The 18458-nt window shown below is 64.3% G+C and overlaps 2 protein-coding genes across 2 annotated transcripts in view; one reads left to right on the forward strand and one right to left on the reverse strand.

The window, feature by feature from the left end:
- The first annotated feature begins 448 nt into the window (after window positions 1-448).
- Window positions 449-17845, forward strand: SHISAL1 (shisa like 1). Its single transcript, XM_056107078.1, has 5 exons — window positions 449-532; window positions 2264-2477; window positions 4512-4779; window positions 16250-16269; window positions 17710-17845. The coding sequence occupies exons 1-5, from the start codon at window positions 472-474 to the stop codon at window positions 17843-17845; spliced, it is 699 nt and encodes a 232-aa protein (XP_055963053.1). The 5' UTR covers window positions 449-471.
- The window catches only part of PARVB (parvin beta), a 78516-nt gene continuing 77061 nt past the window's right edge, over window positions 17004-18458 (reverse strand). The window contains exon 14 of the mRNA XM_056107017.1: window positions 17004-17013. The gene's annotated coding sequence lies outside the window, so the exon portion shown is untranslated. The remainder of the gene's footprint in view (window positions 17014-18458) is intronic.

Consider the following 18458-nt stretch of genomic DNA (forward strand, 5'->3'; position numbering starts at 1 on the left):
CCGGGTCCCCCCACACCACCCGTGCTCAGCAAGCGCTGCTCCCACTCCCCTTCCAGGCTGAGTACTACTCCAGGGAGACAGCCCTGTGCTCTGGGCACCCCCCCCCCGGCCTGGCCGCTGTCAGTCACGGTCAGCAGGTGTGGGGCCCCTTGGAGCCCGTTTTGGGCTGTAGGGGCTTTGCGATTCAGAGCTCGTGTTCCTGCCCCGCCCGAGTGCCCGTCGCCTGCCCCCCCTCCCCCAGGCCCCTCTGCGCTGCGTCTCCGTCTCCGTCGGGCACCTGGGCCCGGCCGCTCTGATTAAGTCTCATCCCGTGAAGGAGGCGGCGGGTGACAGCTGGGAGCGGGGACACGGGCGGGCGCTCATTCCAGAGGAAATTGGATGGCGGCTCCCGCTCCCCCCCCCCGCCCCCGGTGGTCCCGCCACCTCCGCTCTCGTTGGCAGGAGACCCCCGCGGACCCATGCAGACAAACGATGACCAGCAGTGGCCGGCGGACCCTCCCCGCGCTGGTCCTCTCCGTGCTGGCCTGCGCAGGTGAGCCCGGCGGGGGTCCCGGGATGGGGCGGGCGGCAGGGAGAACGCCCGGCCCCAGTCAGAGTCAGTAACGTGGGGAAACTGAGGCTGGGGGCAGGGGAGGGGCGGCCAGCTTGAGGCTTCTGCATGAGCATACAGTGCTCACGTCTGCTGGTGCCACCAGGCTACAGGGGATGGACAAGACCCTCAGCCGGTAGCTCTCTCCCTTTCTCTCCTCCCCTCTTTCTCTCTCTCTTTCTCTCTCTCTCTTTTTTTTCTTTTTTTTTTGGTCACACCCAGCGACGCTCAGGGGTTACTCCTGGCTCTGCACTCAGGAATCACCCCTGGCAGTGCTCAGGGGACCCTACGGGATGCTGGGAATCGAACCCGGGTCGGCCGGCTACAAGGCAAACGCCCTCCCCGCTGTGCGATTGCTCCAGTCCTCTCTCTTTTCTTTTAAATTTGTTTTGAAATTTTTTAAAATTTATTTTGGGTTGGGGCTGGAGCGATAGCACAGCGGTAGGCCGTTTGCCTTGCACGCAGCCAACATGGCCGACCCGAGTTCGATTCCTCCGCCCCTCTCGGAGAGCCCGGCAAGCTACCGAGAGGATCTCGCCCACACGGCAGAGCCTGGCAAGCCACCCGTGACGTATCCTATATGCCAAACACAGTCACAACAACAAAGTCTCCAATGGAGACGTTACTGGGCCCGCTCGAGCAAATCGATGAACAACGGGGGAACAGTGACAGTGACAGTGACCATTTTGGGTTTATTGTTTGAGGGTCACACCTGGCGATGCTCAGGGGTTCCTCCTGGCTCTGCACTCAGGAATCCCTCCTGGCGGTGCTCGGGGGACCCAATGGGATGCCGGGGATCGAACCCGGGTCGGCCACATGCAAGGCAGATGCTCTTCCCGCCGGACTGTCTCTGTCTCACGCTGTCGCCCCTCTCTGTCTCTCCTTTGACCTCACTCCATGGCCTGTGGCGTGTGACCCAGAGCAAGGTCATGAGGGGGGCAGGGCACTAGGGGTCTGTAGGCTGAGGGGTGCAGGGGGCTGGGGGGCATTGCTGTGCACCCCAGCCCGTGCCCTGAGCTGGCTCCTGGGCCCGTCACCCCGTCTTCCCGGCGGGGCGGCTGCGGCTCGGAGGAGAGGCAGCGCACCCACAGCCAGGGTGGGGTGTGGCTTGCCGCCCCCCCCTCTTCCCGAGCCCTTGGCCGGCGGCCCTGCGGTGCTGGGGTCACCTGACCCCCAGGGCTCGGGACCACGCAGTGCAGAAACAACCAAGGCAGCAACCCCGACCCCCTTTCTGGCGCCATGGCCGCCCCCACCTTACCTCGAGGGGGGCAGCCCTCGTCAGACGCAGCCGCAAGCACTTTCCGAGGGTCCCCGTTAAGCCCCAGTTTCCCCCCTGCGGTTCCTCTGTGGGCCCCGCTCCCGTGCGTCCTTCCCGGCACGGCCCGAGCCCGGGGCAGAGGTTCCCCGTCAGAAGCACTGTGGGCTGGGGGTGACAGGACAGCCCCTGGGGGCCGCGGGGGAGACTTTCTGCGACCCGGGAGCCCCCCGCTCCCTCCCGGGCTGTCGGGCTCTGTCGGTCCCTGGGATGGGACGGGGGTGGGACATCAGGGAGCCCGGACGCCCAGGTGGTCAGCTCCAGCGGGCGAGACCGGCCGAGACTGGCCTCAGTCCCGGGAGCCGGAAGGGGCCAGGCGACCCCCGGACAGGCCCCCTGAGCCGGTGCCTCTGCCGCAGTCCTGTCAGCCCACTTCCGCGTGTGCGAGCCCTACACGGACCACAAGGGCCGCTACCACTTTGGCTTCCACTGTCCCCGGCTCTCGGACAACAAGACGCTGACGCTGTGCTGCCACCATAACAACACGGTCTTCAAGTACTGCTGCAACGAGACGGAGTTCCGGGCTGTGACTCGGGCCAACCTGACGGCGGGCGCCGAGGGCTACCTGCACAAGTGAGTGCCGGGCTCAGGCTCCCCGGGGAGGCCTCCTCAGGCCACTTTCCCCACCCTCCGAGGGCAGGGCCGCCTCCATTGGCCTGAGTTTCCGCTGAGTCTTGGAGGGCCGTGTTCTTATTTGTTCACGGGGACTCTTTACATAGGAAGGAAATGGGACCCCTCACTCCTGCTTGCCTGGGAAGGTTGGGTGCTCCTCTAGTCTGAGTCATGGTGTCCTCCCAACACCCCCCTTGGATGTCCTGGGGTTTTGTGTCCAAGACTGGGAGTGTCTTCCTGGACTCAGCCCCCCTGCCCCACCCTTACATTCTAGAATGTTCTCCTGCCGGTATGGTACCATCTGTAGCATTTTTCCCTCCTTTTCCGGGCAGGGTTAGAAGCACTTATTAGTGCTCTTCCAGTAATTAGGCTCTTCCACCAATCTTCAACCGCACTGTGGTCTGCTGGTTTATTTGACGGGGGTGGGGCATACCCAGAGGTGCTCAGGACTTAGTCCTGGCTCTGCACTCAGCCTTCACTCCTGACAGTGCTCGGGAAACCATCTGGGGTGCAGGGAATCGTGCAAGGCAAACCCCTCCCCGCTGTCCTGCCTCCAGGCTCGTTCCGATACTTGTTTTAGCCGGTTCTCCAGGCTTAGTGATGCCACCTGCAAGCCTTCATCATTCAGCGCCCGCTTCCGCGTGCCGGGCCTCGTTTGGGTTCCGGTCCCGAGATGCTGGCTCAGAAAAACACCCACGGGCCCCTCTCTCCAGGGGGTAGATTAACCACACCTCCAGCCTGTGGCTGCCCGGGTTGATTTTGTTTTTACTTTTGATTGTTCTCTAATTAAAAAAAAAAACCCAAAAGGGAGGAGGGCATTTGCCTTGCATGTGGCTGACCTGGGTTCGAACTCCGGCACCCCATAGAGTCCTCTGAGCACCGTCAGGAGAGATTACTGAGTGCAGAGCCAGGAGGAACCCCTGAGCATCACCGGGTGTGACCCAAAAAGCAAAAAAAAAAAAAAAAGGAAAAAAGAAACATTGTCCTCTTCCCTTTAAGAAAAAATGCACACGGGGCTATGACTCTGGAGGGAAGTGGAGGCAGGCGCCCTTGGCCTTGGGTGCCTGACTCACGTCCCCAGCCTGGCGACCCTCTGGAGAGACGCCAGTGACCGTCACACCCGGGCCGGGTCCCCGCCAGCCTCCCCCAGGCCGGGGCTGCCCCGATGTCTCAGCCTTTGCCCGGGCCTAGCTCGACTCTGGATTTGGGGAGCATCTGTCTGGGCGGGGCTGCCGCAGGCGGGGGGCCTTTTCCTCAGGCTCTGCTTTCCCGGGGCTGGGCCGGGCCCCGAGGTGCTGCTGGCCCCAAGACCCACAGGGGTCTCACCTCTGTGTCTACACAGGGGTCTACACTGGCCAGGATGGGGGGCCCGGAAGTCAAAGGGGGCGGCTGCCTGCCGGTGCCAAGGACCACCGGGAGCTTGTGGGGTTGGGGCGGGGCCCCCTCGTCCCTGCAGGCAGATCAGAGAGGGGGAGGCTGGGGGGGCGTCAGGGTGCTGGGGCGGCAGGGCAGGGGTGCAGAGACCCTCACGCCGTGTCCCCCCACGCCAGCTCCCCTCCCGGCACCGCGGCTGGCGCCACCCACGGTATTGCCGTGGCCGTGACCTCTGCCAAGTGTGGGGTGTGGGATCTGCAGTGACCTCCGACCCTGGGCTCCGCCCTCTCTCCCCACAGAACAGGGGAGCCCCCCTGGACGGGAGCCGTTTCCGACTCCACCCCCCACCCCCGGGACCCGGCAGTGCTCAGGGCGCCTTATGGGTGCCAGGATGGGGCCAGCACCCGCCCCGCTGTCCTCTCTCGGGCCGTGCCCTGAAGTGGTGCCCGCGCCCGGGGGCGTCTCTGGGCAGAGAACACGGGCGCTGGAGAGAGGCTCCGGCCCGAGAGGACCCAGCACCATGGGGTGGGGGGTGCTCAGAGACACCAGCCGGGGCTTGGTGTGGGTCGGGGGCCCTGGCAGCCCCCCACAGCCCGCCTCACCCCTGCCCCCTCCCCCCAGCAACTACACGGCGCTGCTGGGCGTGTGGATCTACGGCCTGTTCGTGCTGGCACTGCTGGCCCTGGACCTGCTGTACTACTCGGCCATGAACTCGGACGCCTGCCAGCTCTACCTGGCCCGCTGGGGCGTGCGCGGCCGCTGGACACAGCCGGAGCCGCGGGGCTGGGGGCGCCCGGCCCGGACCCCGCCGCCCCCGGCCGCCCCCCCGGCCGCGCGGGGACCCCCGCAGCCCGCCACCGCCGCAGACCTTCCAGAGTGCGTCTGCCTGGTGAGTGGCCGTCCCCGCCCCACCCAGCTCAACGCTGGGGGAGGGGGTCCCGGGGTCGGGGGAGCAGGAGGGGGAGGGTGGGCTGCCCGCGGCGGCCACCCTGGGCAGGGCAGGGCACAAGGATGACCCCAGGACAGGAGCTGCCCCGGCCAAAGGGGAAAGGGCAAAGGGGAAGGTCTGCTGGCTTTCGACCTGCTCCGACCCGCCGTTCTCAGTGGAGGAGAGTCACAGGCAGTGTGGGGGGTGAGTGCTCCCTACCCAGTGCTCTGTCCTCAAGGCACCCCCCCATCCCTGGGCCTCTGGACACAGTGGAGGACACGGTGCGGCTGGCCAGCGCCCAGGCTGGGAAGCCTCAGGATGGAGGCCGGGTCAGAGGTCAGCTGTGGGATTCGAACTTTGGGGTGCTGAGCTGCACCCCCAGGTGTCATTGTCGGGGCCTGGCTGGGGCTTTGCAGCTGAGCTGCCCCTCCCTTAGGGCGTGGGTCACCCCACAGGGACCCCGGCCAGGCCCGAGTTGGCCCTCCTGCCCAGCGGCTGCCCAGGCCCTCAGATGCGTGTGAGGAGGGGCCACGGGCTGCGTCCTGGGTGGTCCCGGGGAGTCCCGGGGGACACTGCAGCCCCCCTCCCCCCGCTCGGCACGCAGCCCCCAGCTCATGGCCACTTCAGCGGCTCCCAGGTGGGGCCTGTCAATAATGGAATAACGGGCACCGCCTCGGCCACTCAGCGCGGATGGTGCCTTCACGGGAACCGGCCACCCCCACCCAGACCAGGCTCGGCTCTGGTGGAAAAAGGGCCGCGGCCCTGCAGAGTCCTGGGGCAGGGCCTGGCCCCCCACGGCTGCCCCTTGTGGTCTCCTGCTGTGTGCAGGCCTGAGGCAGAGACTCTCCTGGGGCTTCTCTGGGGCTGAGAACTATGGACAGTGGGTGGTCGGTCGGCCAGGCCCTGCCTGCACAGGCTGCCTCCACCCTCTCAATCTCCCCCCATCTCTCCCTCTCTCTCCTCTCTCCTTCCCTCTCTCTTTCCCTCTCTCTCCCTCCCTGCTGGGCACCCATCCTCCTCTGGTGGCTGCCGTACGGCTGACCTTGGCCCTCCCACTGTCCTTGCTGTGTCTCTGTTGGCACCCGGGGGACCAGCAGGGCTGGGGGGCTGCGGACGCCCTGGGGGCACACACGGGCACCAGATGCCCCGCGGGTCCCTCCTCCTGGGGTGACCGAGTTGGTGTCCACCAAGGGGAAGTGCAGGTGCTGGGCCCTGGTCACTCCGCATGGTCACTCCAGGCTTTCCTGCCCCACCAGTACGAGACTTTCTCGGGGACACGGACTCAGGCGTCTCTCTTCCGACAGGCTGGCACGGGAGGTGGGACGCAGGGTCCCCGGGGTCCCTGCCGCCCCCCTTCAAGGCCCCCGACGCCCTGCCCAGCCCCGCCACAGCTGGACGTCCCTCGACTCACTTCCCTGTTTGGTTTCAGCAGCGGCCTGGGGGCCCTGAGTTGAAAGCCCCCCTCACGCCAGCCCCTCCAGTGCAGACTGGGGGTCCCCAGGCAGCCCCACCCCTGCAGTGCTGGGGGGATGGCCCAGGGGCATCTTTCCTGGCCCCTTGCCGGACCCTTGCTTGGTTCCTTTATATCTGAGTGAGATCAAACATTCTTAGTTCTTTTGTTTCTCTTTTTTGTTGTTGTTGGGTCACACCCAGGGATGCTCAGGGGTTCCTCCCGGCTCTGCACCCAGGAATCTCTCCTGGCGGGGCTCTGGGGTGGGGGGACCCTATGGGATGTCAGCACTTGAACCCGGGTCTGCCGCAGGCCAGGCAAGCGTCCTCCCTGCTGTGTTATGGCTCCGGCCCTGAGCAGCCACGTGGAGCCTGGGGTCTGCAGGTGGGCCTTAGCCAGCCCCGGGGTCATGGGTGTGACACGGGGGTCTGTTGGGGCCCTGCCCCCCACCTTGAGTGTGTCTGTCGGTCCCGCCAAGTCGCAGGGTCTCCTCTCTGGGCGCCCCTGGGTCCCCCCACCCCCACCCCAGGCCCGCTCCTCTCCAGGGCTCGCTTTCCCCAGAACCTTCCTTCCCTCCGTTAATTAATTCCGGCCCCCTCGGTGGGCTTGCTGTTTATTTTACCGGGTTCCCAAGCCAGGTGATAATTGAAGCCATTTCCATAAAGCGACATTTATCTCCCCAAGTTCACTTCCTCTCCCGGCCTCCCTCCCCCGACTGTTTACTTAATACATTTTTAATTGCCTTGAAATCAAATCGCCTTTTTCGTTCCCTTTTTTTTTTTCCATGGTGGAGTGGGGGGGGAGGCCGGGCACTCAGGCTTGCCCTGAGCCGTCCGTGCTTTTTGGACGTAGAGTTGAGTTTTCTGCAGGAAAGACAGGGCTGGCTCTGGCCCCTGGGGGAGCTGGGCAGTGCCCGGAGGGCCGCCCCCACACTGCCCGCCCACCACTCCCCCCTCACTGTGGGCCTGCTACCCGCCTCCTCCCCTTTGATTTTGGGGTTTGCATCTGGGAGGCAGTGGCCCCTGTGCGGGGGGGGGGGGGTGGCATTTACCCCTTGGGGATGGTCAGCAAAAGTGGCTGACCCGTGCATGTCATGTGACGCCTGTGAGGCTTCCTGTCGGCTCAGGGTCCTGGGAGCGAGCTGTGGGCATTGATGGAGCGAGCGGCAGTTTGGGTGGACGTGGAGTCCTGTCAGCAGAGGAGCCCACGAGGCCTGGCCAGGGGGCCCACTTTGCTTCACAGGAAGCCGGTCTGCAGCCCACAGGTGCCTCTTGAGTGCAAGACTCAGGGCTGGTGGGCTCAGCGGGGCTGGGGAGGGGGACGGGATCGACCGTCCAGCCCAGAGAGCGGCGGGAAACTGGCTCTTCCTTCTGTTCCGGTCCAGCCTCCTAGTTCAGTGCTTGGCGGTGCTCAGAGGTTCATCCCGGCTCAGTGCTCAGGAGTCACTGGGTGGGGCTGGGGGGGAGCACGGCGCAGACCACGGCGCACACCTCTCCCGCACCCCCAGCCCCGATTTCTTTGGGGCTGGTTTTGAAGTGACCATCCTGCCGCGGGCCCACGCGCCTCGTGGTGGGGACAGAGGCTGCCAGGTGGGCAGCAGGGCCTGGACGCGGTGGGGAGGGTCGCCCGGCCTGACCCCCAGAGACAGGGACCCCCTGTGCCGACCTGACTATCTCTCCATCGGCTTCCCAGTGACCTGAGCTTACAGCCAAGGAGACCGAGGCACGGCCGGGGCGGGGGAGCGGCATCCGGGCGCAGAAAATTGATTCTGACGGCACACTTAAGTTGACGTGGAAAAGAAATCAATGAATTCCGCCCTGGGGCCAGCGGCTGCGCCGCCTCGGAGAAGGTTCCGGAAAAGTCCCTTTGAAGATGCATTTCCAGGATGCGCAGGAGAGGGGGGGGGCGGGCTGGCTGCAGACTCCCCTGGGCGGCAGCCCCTGGCCTGGGTGTGGGTTTCGGAGTCCCTGGGGGGTGGGGTCCTGCCGACCAGAGCTGTGAGGGTGGGGGGACAGGGGTGTGTGTGGAGATGGGGCGTCTGGACATGGGGGCCCCTGGAGTTGGCCTGGGCTCTGTCCAGAGGGACCACGGCAGCCGGGAGGGCACTGGCTTGGCTACCGACTTGGGTTTAAGCCCTGACACCCTGGACGGTGGCCTGAGCCCTATCGGGAGGGTCCCCGAGCACAGAGCCGGGACTCAGCTCCGAGCACAGCCAGGTGTGCCCCCCCCCCCCCCCCCCGCAAAAGACCCAAGCTCTCACGCCCCTTCCCGGAGGGCACCCCCAGGGGGCCCCGACACTCGTGGCCTAGCCCAGAGGGGTCCGCCCGGGACACCCATAGCTGCCCCTCAGCTGCCTGGGGCTGGCATGGAGGGGGGGTTTGTGCTGGGCCTGGTGCCCCGGGAAGGCGGGTGCTGGGACCCCCCGGGTGCGGGTGAGGGCAGAGGCCACGGGACGGCGGGCGGGTTGGCTGCTTTGTGCCCCCCCCCACGGCCCTCTCGGGGTCTCGGGGCTCAGAGCCAGCTGCGGCCAGCCACCGCCTGACCACGGGACCTTCTCGCGCCGGGCAGGGGGGGGTTAGGGGGACCCGCGGGACCTGCTGCCCGCCCGTCCCCACTCTGGCCTGAGCCGCGAGCATTCTGCTTCCAAGAATAGCTGCAGAGTGATGGTCCCCGGGGCCGGGCAGCAGGGTTGCAAGCTGCCGGCTGGACGGGCCTGTGGGCTGGACACGCCGCCCTGTCCGAGGGCTCGAGGGCCCGAGTCCCAGGACCTGCAGCGGGTGCTGGTAACAGGGGTGGGCTGGGGGGGCTCAGAGCCTTGTGTGCCCCGACAAGCGGCCTTACTGAGAGCTCCGGCCTGATGTCCATGGGGGAGCGAGCACCCCACCCCCAGCAGAGGCCCTGTGGCCCCCCGCATAGGAGGGACCCCAGAGAATCCCTTTTCTCTGCGCCCCTCCCCCAAGGAGGTGGGAGAGGGGTCCCAGTCACCATGTGGGGGACAGGAACTGGAGCCAGTGGGATCCCCGTTTCCATGCCCGCACCTCATGCGTGTGTGTCTGAATGTGTGTGTCTGTGTGCATCTCTCTGAATATGTGTGTTTTTGTGTGTGTCTGAGTATGTGTCTGAGTGTGTGAGTGTGTCTGTGTGTATGTGTGTCTGTGTATCTGTGTGAGAGTATCTGAGTGTATGTGTGTGCCTGAGTGTGTCTGAATGTGTGTGTGTGATTGTGCATCTGTGTCTGAGTGTGTGTGTGCTGTGCCCAGGTGGCTGTCCTGCTCTGGGTGGGTCACCGTGTTCTGAGCTGGGGGACCGGGCGCGGGGGGCTGGGCGTGAGCGTGGATGTGTTTCCGGGGCATCACGGCTGGTGCTGCCCTGAGTCCCGGGCCTCGTGGGGACCCTGGGCTGGGGGTGGCCCAGCTGAGGCCCTTCACCCTGCCTGTCCCTCTGACCTTGGGCAGCACGTCCCTCGGGCCTCCCGGGCTAATGGACACGGTGCTCGGGGCTGGGCATGGATGAGGAAAGAGCTTTGAAAAATTCATGGCAGGGCCCAGGGGAGCAGCTTCATCTCCTGCAGGCCGAGAGGCGAGAGGTGGGGGCGGGGCCCCTCAGCACCGAGGCAGGGCCTGAGACAGGCTGGGGGGGCCTCTAGGCCCGGAGAACCGGCCAGTGGGGGCCAGGGCCGGGTCAGAGGCAGGCAGGGGGCAGAGGCCTGGGCACATCTGTGAGGAGGGAGGGTGTGCTGGCTGCGGGTTGTAAGAACTGGGGTCCCCAACGAAGATGCCTGGGACGTCAAGGTTGTCTAAGATGGGGATGTGGGCCACCAGGACTCTGGAGTGAGCTGTGTAGGGCAGGGTGGAGGACTCACGGGAGAGAATGACGTCACAGGGGTCTATGGTGGCACACGAGGGCGCAGTGACATCATATAGGAGTGCAGTATGTCACAGGCATGCAGTGACATCATACAGGGTGCAGTGACATCATAGGAGGTACAGTGACATCATATAGGGGTGCAGTGCCATCATCCACGGTGCAGTGATGTTGCACAGGCTGCAGTGCCATCACACAGGTACCTCTTGTCAGGGAGGGCTGGGAGGAGAGGCGGGCTGAAGCTGCTCTGGGGGGTGACCAGTCCCGCCCTGAGCCCCCTCAAGGAGCCCCCAGTTCTGGTTTGGCCTGGTTTGGGTGCTGGGGTGCGCCCTCTCCAGGCTGCCAGCCATCTGTCGAGCTCCTGGGGCCCTCAGAGCTGCTGAATCCTGGAGGCCAGTGACCGTCCTGAATTCACACAGCCTTGGGTCAGGAGCTGGTCCCCAGACTGGCCGGGACCCAGGGTCTCCCACTAGCATAGAGGGTGGGGAGCACGGCCCCAGGGAACCCCTCACTGGACCACACTCTGGGCTCTGCCACGGGGCTTCAGGAAAGGCTCGATCCAGCTACGGGAAAGGCTGATCCCCTCGGGGGTCCTAGACTGGCGTTTCCAGCCCCTCTTCCCTGGGGCTGGCCGAAGACCCCAAAAGCAGCATCCACGTCCCCCCCACCCCCGGCTTAAATGTAGGTCTCAGAACCACATCCTGTGGTTTGGCTGCCTTGGTGGGAGTCCACACCCGTCCTGGCCCATCTCTGCAGCTGATAGCAGTGAGAGGGTGCTCAGGAGTGCAGGTGGGAGTCAGGCCGAGGGTCTGCAGGTTCGGGAGGGAGGGGGGGTTCGACTCCCTCCAGCTGGAAATGCTGAAGAGCCCCACACACATGTACACATGCACGCACACATGGACACACACAGGAAGTACCGATGGTGTCACTGCCCACGGATGTACGCACACAGGAAATGCCAATGGCGACACACACGCACACACACATGCACGCACAGCACGCTTGTGGACGCCCAGCGCCTGGTGGAGGGTGTCCTTCCAGGCCATGTGGGTGGCTGGGTGAGCGGCGGGGTGGGGGCAGGGGCGCCGTGAGCAGGGGCTGCAGAGAAGGGGGCGCCCGCCGTCCTGTTCCGGACCGGAGCAATATTGGGGACCCCTCTGCACCCCGAGACTCAGCCAGCACCGAGTCACTTGGGGGAGTCTGTTGGCCACAGCTGGTTCCCGGTCACTCTGGGGTCTCCTGTGCTGGGCCCCCCCTCCACTGGGCTCCAGGACACTGTGTTCTCCCTCGCTCACTCTCTCTCCCTCTCTTCCTCACTCTGTCCCCCTCCCTCCTTCCCTCTCTCCCTCTCCTCTCCTCTCCTCTCCCTCGCTCAGTCTGCTCTCTCCCTCCCTCTCTCCCTCTCTCCTCTTTCTCTCCTCTTTCTCGCTCCCTCCCTCCTCTCTATCCCTCTCTTTCTCTCTTCCTCCCTCTCCCCCTCCCCCCCCACCCCTCCCCAGAGGAAGTGCCCTCCAGGGCCTCTGAGTGCGGTGGGGGGGGGCGTTGAGGACCCAGCCCCGCACCCGACTGGAGCCCCCCACCCCCACCCCAGTCTCATCTCAGCGTTTCGGCTGTTCTCTGGCATGTTTGCGGCTGCCAGCAGCACCTTGGCACAGACACCTCCTCCATGCAGCCTGCCGTGACCATATCTGGGCTGGCACCGGGGGAAGCGTTCCCGGGGGATTCGTCAGGAAGGGCCGGGCGGGCGCTGCCTCCCCCGCTCGGTCCTGCGGGTCCCCCCCCTGCTGGCTGCTCTTCCAGCTCAGGGTTCCAGCAGGCTTTGCCTTTCCGGGCTCCGGGGAATGTGCTAGAAAATCCCCCGGGCGCTCCCCTCTCCCCACGCCGGGCGGAGCGGGGCTGCCAAGGGCACTTTGTCTGCCTTCACCTGGTAATTAGTCTTGTTGGGTGAGCGACTCGCAGCCAGGGACGGCTATTGTTACTCGCCCGGCTCTGGAAGCGTCTATTGTTATTCAAATTGCCAGGTGCGGCTCCGGCTCCTTCCCGCTCCCGCTGCCAGCTGGGGCCTCCTGCGGGGAACCGGCTCTGGGCCCCCCAGCTCTGGGCCCTGGACAGAGCCCCGGCCCCCCGACCCGCCCATGAGGGGCTGTCGGTTGGGAACGGAGGAGAGAGAGAACAGGAGGCCCCGGGGATGGGTCCTCAGACAACCAGAGAAACTCACACAGCAGAGGAGGGCACCGCGGGCGGGCGGGGGGCCGGGGCCACGCTGCTGCGTGGGTGCCCCCAGCTCTGGCAGGCTGAGCCCGGGCGGGCCCTGGGGTTTTCTGGGAGAAGAAACGGTGGCGTTGGTCCAGGTGAGCTGTCTGCCCAGGGTTTGACAGAAGGGTCTGATAGGTGGAGGGCTGGGGGCCGGGGTCCATCCCCAACCCCACAGGGTCCCCGAGCACTGCTGAGACTCACTGTGAGCACAGAACTGGGAGTAGTTCCTGAGCACCAAACTGGGAGTAGTTCATGAGCACAGAATTGGGAATGGCTCCTGAGCACTGAACTGGGAGTAGTTCCTGAGCACAGAATCAGGAGTAGTTCATGAGCACAGAATCGGGAATGGCTCCTGAGTACCGAACTGGGAGTCATTCTGGAGCACCAAACCTGGAATAGTTCCTGAACACATAACCAGGAGTAATCCCTGAGCACTGAACCAGGAGTAGTCCCTGAGCACAGAACTGGGAGCAGTTTCTGGCGGTGGGTGTCGCTATTGCTCCTTGCTGAGCCCGTTGGGCAGAAGCACCCTGGGCTCCACCCCTCATCCCACACGGTCCCTGGTTCGACCCAGGCAGAGGGGGAGTGAGGCCACGGCCCCCACCCCCCCACCCAGGATGTGGCCCCAGAACAGAGGCAAGGGCCGGACTCAGCCCCAGGAGCGTGTGGGCCGGGCCGAGGTGCCTGCAGGGCTGCCCAGACTCAGCCGTGGCACCTGGCAGGGCCCATCCACCTGCCAGGACGAGCCCCGAGCACTGCCCGGTGAGCACTGCCTGGTGTGGCTCGATCAATGAACCTGTCATTCAAAGAAGACTCTCCCTGGGCTACTTTTTAGCTTCATTCACTTGTTTTCGGGGTGGGGTGTCGCAGGGCTCAGGGCTGACTCCCGGCTCTGTGCTCAGGAATCCCTCCTGGCGGGGCTCAGGTGACCAGATGGGGTGTCGGGGTCAGGGGTCGAACCTGGGTGGGCTGTGTGCCAGGCCAGCCCCCTCCCCGCTGTGTCTCTCTCCCTCTTGCGAAATGCCCTGTCCCGGGCCCCGGCGCCTTCTCTTCCCGCTCCGGCCAAGCCGCTCCCTTGGGCTCTGATGCTCCGAGCGTCCATCCTGGCCGTGTCCCGAGCGCCGTGCTCGGATGTCCTGCCCGTGTCCTGCGGCCTTGGCCCTCGCCTCGCTCTGACTCAGCCCCTCGGTGGCATTTTGCCACGTCTTGGCAGCCGCCGAGTTCGTCTGTCCATCATCCCCTTGGGGGTTTTGTTATTCTGACCTGAGTGACCGGGTTGGGCTCAGGGCCCGGGCCTTCCCCTGGGGAAATTTCCTTCCTCTCAATGGCATCAGGACAGGGGTCGGTTCTGGCTGGCTCCGCGCAGTGGTGGGAATCGGGGTGTTTGGGTTTTCCCCGCCCGCCCCCGCCCCAAACTTCACCTGTTAAAGGATAAAAGAGACAAATCAAAATAGGGGCTGGAGCGACAGCACAGCGGGGAGGGCGTTTGCCTGGCACGCGGCTGACCGGGTTCTATCCCCGGCATCCCATAGGGTCCCCCAAGCACTGCCAGGAGTGATTCCTGAGTGAAGAGCCAGGGATAACCCCTGGGCATCACTGGGTGTGACCCCAACCCCAAATGCTCTGATACCAGAGACCAGAGTGATAGTACAGTGGGAGGGAGTTTGCCTGGCTCATGGCCGACTCGGGTTCGATCCCCAGCACCCCCTAAAGTCCCCCAGCACTGCCGGGAGTGATTTCTGAGCATCGCCGAGCCAGGAGGAACCCCTGAGCATCACCGGGTGTGCCCCAAAACGCCCACCCCCTGCCCCAATACCCCACCGGACGTTGAGACCTTCCAGCCCCTTCCTCTCGTCCTTCTGAGACTCTCTGGGCCTTGCACCCCGAGCCCCCCAAGGCGACGCCCGTGCAGTGTCCCACTCAAACTTGGCCCACTCTCTGCCACTTCCCGGCTCTCCCTGGAGCGTCAGTGACATTCCAGCCGCGAGCCCTGGTTCCTCGAATTTTACACTGACATTTCCGCCTGTCCGTCCGTCCATCCGTCCGTCTGCCCAGCCGTCTGCCCTGCCTGCCTGCCGCCTTTCTCTCTCTCTCGGTTGTCAAACCCAGGACACCAAATGACCTCATCGTTCTGCAGTGACAGGCGGGAGGCCATCACTGACGTTCAGCGTTGTCACGGAACCTTCCAGAACATTGCCCGTTGCCCCCCCCTCCTCCACCACCACCTTTCAGGCCCAGCGAGTTCTGGGTGGGCTTCGCTGGCCGCCGGGGGCACCCGCCTGCGCCGCCTTCTCCCGGGCCCGGCGGGTCTGGCTGGTTCCCCTGGCGGAGACAGCAGATGCGCCCGGCCCGGTTTTGTCATCGAGTTCATGATGCGCTTTCTGCTTTTATAGTTTCTCTGGGGGCTGTCAGTTTTCACCATATGGGCTGTTTTCTTTGTTTTATTTTCTGTGTATATGTCTTCTGACAATTTGGAAAGCTGTGTTTTTGGTCCCGTGGTTATCTTCATAATTATGCAGCGATATGAAACCCTTAATCCTCTATTTAGACAATGTTTATTTCCGCCCGATTACGAACAGTCTCGAAATGAGAATATTCCTGCTTTCCCTCGCTTCCATCGAGCCGCTTTCGGCGCTGATCCTGTATCATCCCGTTTTCCTTCCTACCTCGCGTTTCCCGTGAATCTCTAAATGCTTCTCTGGTGCCCGGCTGTAAAGGAAGTTAGCCTACATTCCCTTCTGCCTGCCGTGCCAACCGGGTCTGTTTCTGATGTCAGTCCTGTCCCTTTGTTCTGACTTTTTTTTGGGGGGTCCACACCTGGCTGTGCTCGGGACTGACTCCTGGCTCTGTGCTCGGGGCTGACTCCTGGCTCTGTGCTCAGGGCTGACTCCCAGCTGTGCTTGGGTCTGACTCCCGGCTCTGTGCTTGGGGCTGACTCCTGGCTCTGTGCTCAGGGCTGACTCCCAGCCCTGTGCCCGGGGCTGACTCCCAGCTGTGCTTGGGTCTGACTCCCGGCTCTGTGCTCGGGGCTGACTCCTGGCTCTGTGCTCAGGGCTGACTCCCAGCCCTGTGCCCGGGGCTGACTCCCAGCTGTGCTCGGGGCTGACTCCTGGAGGACTCAGGGCACCCCAAGGGCACTGAGGATCAAACCCAGGCTGGTCACATGCTCCCCTTGTCCCATCTCTCTGGCCTCCTCTGACTTTTAAATTCCCGCGTCATTCATTGGGAGATTGTAGCCCCCGGGATGGCCCAGCAGACCCCAGGGGCCAGTGATGCAGATGGGGGTTCTGGGAGGCCCACAGGACCCCGCAGGTGAAGGGGCCACTCAGTGCCCACACTGGACCCCGGCTACCTCCACTGGCTGCACACGCAGTGCCCGAGACCCCCTTTGCCTGCTCAGTTCTGCTGGCTCATGGGGCATTGCCCAGAAGCCCGCTCTGCGTTTTCTACCTACTGGGCACAGCAGGGCAGGGTCAACAGAGCAGGGACACCTCTGGGCTCTGGCAGCCGGTCAGTGCGCCCTTGCGGAGGCATTAAACTGGGCACCGGACTCAGCGTGGGCAGCTGCCCTGGGTCACTGCTCAGCCGCGGGGCCTCTCTGGTCCTGGGGGACGATGGAACTTCCCTGAAAGTATCACGGGAGCGTCCCTGACCTTGAGGCTCCTGTCCAGCAGTGCTGGCCTTAGTTGTCGGCATTGGTCACCTGTTTGCTGAGCACGAGACAGTGACCGTCTCTCTCCCCAAAGCCCCCTCCCAGGGCCTGGTGGGGGGTGGGGTTTGAGGCCAGGCACGGCCTGGGGGCAGACAAGTGGTTCCTCCTCCCCCTGGGAACCGTGAGCTCCACATCCCGCATCCCGACAGGGCGCGTGTGAGGGGCACAGGTGAGTTGCAGAGGACGTGTCGCGAGCCACAGCCCAGGCAGGTTCCCCTGGAACCGTCTGGAACCAGACGCAGAATCTCCACTGGGAACATCCGGACTGCGAACAGGACACTGAACAGACGCGAGAGTCTGCATGCAGATTCTTGTTTTTTTTTTTTTCTCCCAGTTTTATTTTATTTTTATAAAGTAGTTCACCATCATGGATCACGTTCAATATTCCATCACCAGCCCACCACCTTTATTTCGAACTTCTCCATCCCCTCCCCCACCAAGCAGGTCCTAAATGATTTATGCCGTGTGGCTTGTTATGAATAAGGCTTTAAAAATTATCCCAAGGGGCTGGAGTGATAGTACAACGGGTAGGGCATTTGCCTTGCATGCAAACGACCTGGGTTCGATTGCCAGCACCCCATAGGGTCCCCTGAGCACTGCCAGGAGTCATTCCTGAGTGCAAAGCCAGGAGGAACCCCTGAGCATCACCGGGTGTGACCCAAGAAGCAAAAAAAAAAAAAAAAAACCCAAAAAGTGTCCTTGAAGGGTAATGCGTGAAGACAGCAGGACCCGCACCAGAGCCATTAAGCCCATGAGGTCACTAACGTGTCATTATACAGGTTGAGGCTTGTGGCACATGGATTCTTTCCTCTCGGACTTTCCCGTGGAAAGGTCTGCCGAGCACTGTGCTTGGAGTCATCAACTCCTGCACTTTTTGTGTTTCTTTTTCCGCCTGGGCAGGGGCCGGCTCTCTGGGTGCGGGGGGCGGGGGAGCGCTTGTCCTGGAGTCAGACAGAGGGCCAGGGGGTTGGGGGCAGGGGAGTGGCCACGGCGAGAAGTCAGAGTGTCCCACCCACTCACCGCAGCGCCCGTCACAGTAGCAGAAGCAAGAGACACGCAGACACACGAGGCACAGTGCAATAGGCCGACAGACAGACAGACAGACAGACAGGCATGGCCCAGGACGGAGAGAGACGTTGCTGAAATGAACAGCTCAGTTTGGGGGGCTCGGACAGAAATGGGGCACTGGGGCGGGAGGGCAAGAAGGCAGCTCGGAGGGGGGTGGGGACTCCTTCAGGGGAGAGCTTGGGGCTTAGTTTGGGGGGATGGTGCTCCCGAGTGGTGCTCGGGGAAGTCGGCGGTGGGGGCAGGGGTCGGGGGTGGTGTCATCTGGTTCTCGGACCCTGGGTCTGCGTGTGTGATGCCGGCCGGGAGCATGTGGCCTTGGGGACGGAGCCCGAACCCTCGCCCTGCACCCTGGCCACTGTGCTCTCCCCCGGACCCCGGGGTGGGGAGCTTTGGGGACGGGAAAATAAAACCGTGAGAACCAGCACGTGCGGGGACAGAGCTGAGTGGGGGTGGGGGACCGGGGCCTCGTTGCGCCCTCTCCCACCTTCTCCCCGCGGCCCCCCGTTCACCAGCCTGACGGCCCCCGTCTTCTCTTCTGCAGAGACCCCCCCTGGCCGTGCCTCAGGATGAGGGAGCCCCAGGACGCCGGCATGGCCCCCGATAAGAACCGCCTGGACGGACGCCAGCGAGAGCCGGGGGGGACGCGCCCCCCGCTCCCCCCAGCCCCGGACTCCTAAGCTCAGGAGCGAAACTCAGGGGTGGGGGCTGGGTGCGGGGAGCAGCCCGGCCACTAGCAATAGCCCCCCGGGGCCTGTGGCTCCTGGGGGCGCCGTGACGGGCTGGGCGGGCGGCGAGGGTGGACACTGAGTGAGGGTGCGTGCGCTGTGGTGTGGGGCATGCTTCACGGTAGGGGGGTGGGTTTCCTGCGTCCCCCCGAGTTTGAGCTAGATTTGGGGTCACCCAGAGGGGCCTCCCCTGCACTGTGGGCTCCAGCCTCGGCCGCTGGGAACAGGATGGCGTTGGTGGGCTCAGCCCCGCTCTATTTTCCGAGGATTCTGGGAGTCTGGAGGGGCCAGAGAGGACCCGGACACCCCCCCAACAATAGCAGGAATAGGGCTGGGTCTCGGGCCGAGCACTAAGTTAGGAGTCTTCTGGTCCCCTTGGGGGGGACGCTTCCCCTCGAGGATGATCCCGAGAGGGATGAGGTGGGGGGGTGTCCTGTAGTGGTGACACCATCAGGGCCCCCAGGGGTGTGGTCACTCGGAGGTCAGGTCCCCGGCTGTGTCTTCCTATAACGTCTCGTGTGGGGGCCCCATCTGCAGAGTCCTGCCCTGGCCCCACCAACCCTGG

The sequence above is a fragment of the Sorex fumeus genome, unplaced genomic scaffold, assembly GCF_029834395.1.
Source record: "Sorex fumeus unplaced genomic scaffold, SorFum_2.1 ptg000153l, whole genome shotgun sequence".
In the NCBI taxonomy this organism is placed as follows: Eukaryota; Metazoa; Chordata; class Mammalia; order Eulipotyphla; family Soricidae; genus Sorex; species Sorex fumeus.

Coding starts and splice junctions, on each gene's coding strand:
- SHISAL1 (XM_056107078.1), top strand. CDS start 472: ATGACCAGCAGTGGCCGGCGGACCCTCCCCGCGCTGGTCCTCTCCGTG. Junction 2,478..4,511: donor GCCGAGGGCTACCTGCACAA/GTGAGTGCCGGG, acceptor CCCTCCCCCCAG/CAACTACACGGCGCTGCTGG. Junction 4,780..16,249: donor TTCCAGAGTGCGTCTGCCTG/GTGAGTGGCCGT, acceptor GCATCCCGACAG/GGCGCGTGTGAGGGGCACAG.